The sequence below is a fragment of the Dendrobates tinctorius genome, unplaced genomic scaffold, assembly GCF_039654945.1.
Source record: "Dendrobates tinctorius isolate UK_male_01 unplaced genomic scaffold, ASM3965494v1 ptg000150l, whole genome shotgun sequence".
Taxonomy (NCBI): Eukaryota; Metazoa; Chordata; class Amphibia; order Anura; family Dendrobatidae; genus Dendrobates; species Dendrobates tinctorius.
The window spans coordinates 3,020,943-3,026,942 of NW_027361817.1; the positions used below are offsets into that span (position 1 = coordinate 3,020,943).

Sequence of the window (6,000 nt, forward strand, 5' to 3'; positions counted from 1 at the left end):
GATCACTTCGTCACCTGGCTGCCTCTGTAGCTGCTCCAATCCTAAATGAATGGCCATGATCTTTTGACACCCCTTAACTCCAGACAATGCCTTAACAGTTTGTTGCATTTTCAATTTATCTGTCAGCATGAACCAATAAAGGGAAACTAAACCCGACAACTGTTGTTCCTAAATTATTTGCTCTGCGAACTGGACATGGAGCAGAGCCTCTGACCTCGAAAAGCACCACTTTATATCCCTCCCCCACTGTATTTGTTTTGGACGAGTGGATAAACACCAACTGTCACTGCATACCTCCACATCTTCCCTCAAGACCTCCTTCCTTACATCTGGAAGGACTAGTCAACTTCCCCAAATGAAATGCACCAAAAAAAATCTCCCATTGAGATGAACAAATGGAAACTGCCTGTCTGTGAGTAATAATAAATCCTAAGAAATCAGACGTCTCAAGTCAGCCACTTTCTCATCCCTTCTGCATCTACGCTTTTTAAGCACCAGAAAAGCCCCATTGCTTTAAAACCGAAAGCTACAGCTGCCATAAAATCATTCAGCTTTAGAACTGACCAGCCTGCCTCCCAACAGTGATCCACTAACAACAATAACTCTCCTTTTCCACCCTAATACCCAAAGATGCCCTCCAATCTTCCAAATATTCCAAGCTTGACCATGGTTAACCCATGTCCTATCCAGCAAATCTCTGCTCGCAAGGAAGGTTCCAGAAATCTGGACACTCGCCAGGCTTGTTGTCCTGAGGTACCACCCTCCGACATTTATCCCACTGTGAATGAGAGAATCAGTGACTTCTGGATTTTTAACTCCTGTCCTAAATTCTGCCACAACCCACATGTCTAGCACTAAATTCAGGAAAACCAACCACTGCAAAACCTTCACCAGTGGTTTCCCTGACAATGAATGTATTGCCAGTCATTCTTTCAAGATCACACTAAAAGGATTTTCTTGTGTTTTAATGTGTGTGTGCGTGCGTGCGCGCACACACCCCCCAAAAGTAGCATAAGGCTTGATGTCGAGCCCTGAGCACCGCAGAACTGGGGCTACCTGTCTGCCAACCAACTTCCCCGAAAATACAAACCAAACCAGTGTTTCCCTAATATGTCGATAAACAAGCTTAAGACTTTGGCGCTCACCACTTGCTCAATCCAAACTGACCTGCCATTGTGTGATTTCAGAAAAAAAAGCCCAAACCCTTAAGTTCTCCCGTAACTCCTTAAGCCTGACGAAATGGATGGGAGACTCCATACCAGCTGTCGCCAAGGACCAATGCCGACAAACTGTAGCCATCAGTTCGATTCTGCACGTGACTTTCATATCCCTAGACACTTCAGTCAAAAGGCCTGCAACTTTCTTTGGGCAACCTACACTTTGTGACCGTTGTATCAATTATAATTCCCAATAAACTCACTTGCTCCATTGTTCTGCAGCTGGAGGAACCCAAATTTTTTTTTTTTTTTTTTTAATTTTTTTTTTTTTTAGTCATGCCTTCCATTGTGTGACAGGATTGAACAAACACCTGAGCTGAACCAATAAACAATCATTCAAATGGATGCAAGAATTCAAACCTGACACTTCCTTAATCCCCCAAATGCTAAATGTTTCAAAGTAAGCGCAAGAAGGGTAACGGCCCATGGGAAGACAATGATCAAAAAAATCCCCTGTCCCAAAAAACAACCCAACAAGTGCATTCCATCAGGGTGCACAGGTAATAACTGTAAGGCCAGGATCACACATGCGAGAAGCGTGGCTGAGTCTCTCATCTTAATACCTGCCACTGCCGCCGGCACTCGGGAGCAGAGCGTGCAGCTGCATGTATTGCTATGCGGCTGCATGCTCTGATCCAAGTGCCGGCGGCAGTGGCGGGTATTAAGATGCGAGACTCAGCCGTGTTTCTCGCATGTGATCTTGGCCTTATACTGCCTGTTTCTACCAGCAAGGCCCCTCTTGGACAAAACCGTACCCACTTAATTGCTGTATCAAAGCATAAATCTGAGCATAACTCTGGATCTATCTTGTTGTTCACTGAAGAGCCTCTTGGAAAAGGCAGATGATGGATTAAGCTAAACCTTATCTGGCTCCTTTTTTGGGAACCACACCAAGTGGCGAGGCCCTCAGATTATGAAGGGGAGCACAACAAAAGGTCCAGTCATCCTACCCATTGCTACCTCCTTGGTCTCTTTTTTTTTTTTTTTTTTTTTTTTTCTTTTTTTCTTAAGCCGCCACCATAACATGGTAGACACTCTTGGCCGAGTTCTACTCTACTGTAACATATTAAATATTTGATAATATATGCAATACAATTTGGATATTTGTATCTGTCTCAATTTTTAAAATGACCAATAATATCACATACAAGGAACAAATACCGTCACACCATGTCCAGACGACATATTACCATCAGTGACTGAATAATATCACATACGAGGGACAAATGGCACAACACCATGTCCAGACCACATATTGCCACCACAACATAGTTAATGAATATTACAATATTATACACAGGGGATCTGTACTTGGTATGATCACTTTATTACCTGTACACGGACACTGCAATGACACTATACACAGGAGCTCTGTATATAATGTGTAAGTAATACAGTGATCACTGGTGACATTATACACAGGACCTCTATGTATAGTGTCGGTGTATAGGTAACACACTGACTCACCAGTGACATCTCTAGTTGAAGTCCTTCTTTGTGTTTCATCTTTCATCCAGCACAGACTGCCATCACTTCTTCCAGCCAGGACTCGCCTCTGCAGGAAATAAGTTACCTAGAGCTCCACTTGCCGAACACGTTACTTTTTTTTTTTTTTTTTTTTTTCTCTCTCCCCCCCCCCCAACTTCTACATTGCACCACATAAAGAAAAAAAAAGGCGACATAGTATCACTCTACACAGTATCAGGACTGTTTCCAGGATTTCTTTAGCATTGCACAGGTGGTAACTGCATCACCTGGACAGGCAAGAATTCAAACACTTGTGCAATACTGAGAAATCCTGAAAACATGACCTGTTGGTGGCTCTTGAGGAACTGGGTTAGGGAACACTGTTCTAGAGATTGCAATTATATATTTTTTTTTTTTCTTTTTTCCCCTCAAGGGCCATTATACAATCAGCAACAAGCCAGCTTCCACTTAACTGTGTGGAATTTGAAAGGGCACTGATAAAGGAAAGGGGTTGCCGCTGCCCCTCCCCCCAACAGCCAAATCTCATATGTCTGTGCGGCTTCAAAGTAGGAAGGCAGTCAGACAGAATGTATGCTAGAACATGTGGAGTTTTTATCCTCTTCAGGTTCTAGGGTTGTGGATGTGAGGAGTATTTTGGAATTTTTTTTCAAAAGGGTCTCTATTTAGTTTATCCACCAGTAACCTGTTGATGGTGGCTCTGTACAGCTGTGATTTGCATGTTTATTTTGTACCATGGCTTATTGAAGCATCACTGAGGTCTAGGCCCACTTCTAAAGTAAAATTGGCCACATGGCACTTTGAATACTTGGTTATGACAGATTTAATTGACGTACCATTTTTTTGAGCCCATAGAATCTGTACCCCTTAAGATTCTTTCACTTCAAGAGAACCTGTTACCAAGTTTAACACTATTAACCTGCAGATGTGGGGTTAATCTGCAGGTTACTAGTGTTACAATGCTGTCTGGTGCTTGCATGCAGTGGAATGCAGCAGGAGAAAATGATCTTATTCTCCTGCCATCATTTGGTATTCAGCATAAGGGTGGGGCAGCGTAATTTCGGTCACTGCTCTGAGCCAGTGTAAGTCAGGGCTAGGGGTGCAGTTGGAGCATGACTGAACCAGCGCCGCCCCTATGACTGAATGCTAAATTCTGACAGGAAGGATAAATATACTTTACTCCCCACTGTGTGCAGGCACTGGACAGCATCGCAACACTTAATCTGCAGGTTGACAGAATTATTCCTAGTGACAGGTTCCCTTATAAAACAACCCTGTTGGTAGCTTTAACATCTGCCAGAAGAGTCACTGATATTCAGGCTCTTTCTATAGCTCCACCTTATACTCCAATTTTTGATGACAGAGTAATCTTTAGGGCAGACCCTCTACCTTCCCAAAGTAGCATCCCAGTTCCATAGACTACAAGAGATCGTCCTTCCTTTTTGTTCTAATCTGAGAAACCAGAAGGAGGTTGTCTTCATACCTTGGATGTCAAAAGCTGTGTAGTCAGATACCTTCCTGCGGGCAGAAGGATGGCTCATTTTGTATCCTTCTAGGGTTCCAGGAAAGGGCTTAAAGCCTCCAAAACCCACAATTGCTAGGTGGACTGGGGATGCAATTTCTTTAGCCTGCTTGACAAGTTGCAAGGCAGTCACAAAAGGTTTAAGTGCTCACTCCACACAGGCTGTGGCAACCTCCTGGGCAAAGGGATCAGACCTCTCGATAGAGACTTGTAAGGCAGGAACCTGGTCCTCTTAAACTTTTTATAGGCATTATATACTGGATAAGGGAGCATCTTTCGATCTCCCCTCTGGGAGAAGGGTGCACCAGACTGGTCGATCCCTGAATTCTTCTTTTCTCTGTAATTCTCTCATGGTTCTGTCATGGGTGATTGATAGTCTTAGTTACTTACCAATAACCGGATTTTTCAGGACCCATGACTGCACCCATATAATCTCACCTGTCATAATTGGGTGAGCAGTCCTTCCGATAGAGGTAATTCCACACCTTAATTTTGGTGTGTGTGCTTTTGCAGTAACCATTTTGAGGTGCTCTCATGCTCTGTAATCCAGCTGCTGTGAGGGGAAAGGTGCTACCCTTTTTTGGCCTGTATGTTTCCTGGCCATGGAAGGCGGATTCCCCCCCCCCCTTCGTGCTGCTGTCATGGGTACTGAAAAATCCTGTTACCAGTAAGTAGCTCTTCCCCTCCACTGGCACTTTTTTCTTTTTTTTCAACTAAACTTGCTCAAATTGCCCTTTTTATAAAAATGGGCTTATGGCAAACCGATGCATTCATGTGGGGTTAATGGCCTTCATAATTGGGTTTAACTCATGCACCTACAACTACTGAGGTCATTTTAAAACCGCTTGTATAGCCAAGAAGACCATGCATTATCCTTAAGATATACCTAGTGGTCATTTTATGTGTTGCTAATAGCCAGCAGCTTGTTACTTTTATACAACATGATGTATCTTAGATTATTCTGCAGGCTTTTAACTTGGATATGTGCCTCCTTTTTGTCTTGTTTCATGATTCCTGCAAACCATTTTTTTTTTTTTTTTTTTTTTTCAGCAATTTATAACTTTCATGATCTGTTTTTTGCCTTTCATTTTTTTTTCTTGTGCAAAATCTGAAACTAAAAAGGATAATCTTATTTCTCAAATATTGCCTATTTAAAAAAAAAATTGATTTGTCTTGCATCATAGCAACATTGCGGCTGTAATTTTCTTTAATGTGGCTCATATATTTAACCTGGTTCTCTTGTATAATTTCTTGTGATCCAGGAGGCTGAAGACATGGCAGCATTAGAACCAGAAGCTACAAGAGACACTTACACATTCCAAGCCCCAAGTGGGCAGAAACAGGCTTTCAATTTCTAATATTTATGTGATGCTTGACTAAATTAAAGTGTACAGAAATTTGTAAAAAAAAAAGCTTATTTGTATCTGAAGTAAATAAAATTCTAGCAATTGGCTATACATATATATATATTTTTTTTTTTTGGCTTGTTTCTGAGGCTGAAGAGAAGGCTTATGGGCATTCTGTTGTGTGGCAAACCCTTCAGTGTAAGGCGCACCCTTCATACATCCACCCCTTGTGCCCTGTAGATGGGCTGTAATCCAAGCCTAGAAGACTTCTGATACTACTGCAAACTTGGCAATAAGAAGCCTCTAGGCAAACTGTAAATTAATCTTTGCATCAGCCAGAATTTCCATATTCTATGAAGGCAAGTTGGGATATAAAGACCTGTAGTGGTGGTCTCTGTAAGGTACATTAGAACGTGTTTTATATTCAAAT

At 42.1% G+C, this 6,000-nt stretch overlaps 1 protein-coding gene across 3 annotated transcripts in view; it reads left to right on the plus strand.

Annotated features, from left to right (window-relative positions):
• KPNA7 (karyopherin subunit alpha 7) overlaps positions 1–5,687 on the plus strand; it is a 32,798-nt gene extending 27,111 nt beyond the window's left edge. For all 3 annotated transcript variants that reach the window (XM_073546668.1, XM_073546670.1, XM_073546669.1), the window contains one exon: positions 5,487–5,687. In XM_073546668.1, coding sequence (XP_073402769.1) covers positions 5,487–5,582 — 96 coding nt within the window. In that variant the 3' untranslated portion in view covers positions 5,583–5,687. The remainder of the gene's footprint in view (positions 1–5,486) is intronic.
• Positions 5,688–6,000: the final 313 nt, after the last annotated feature.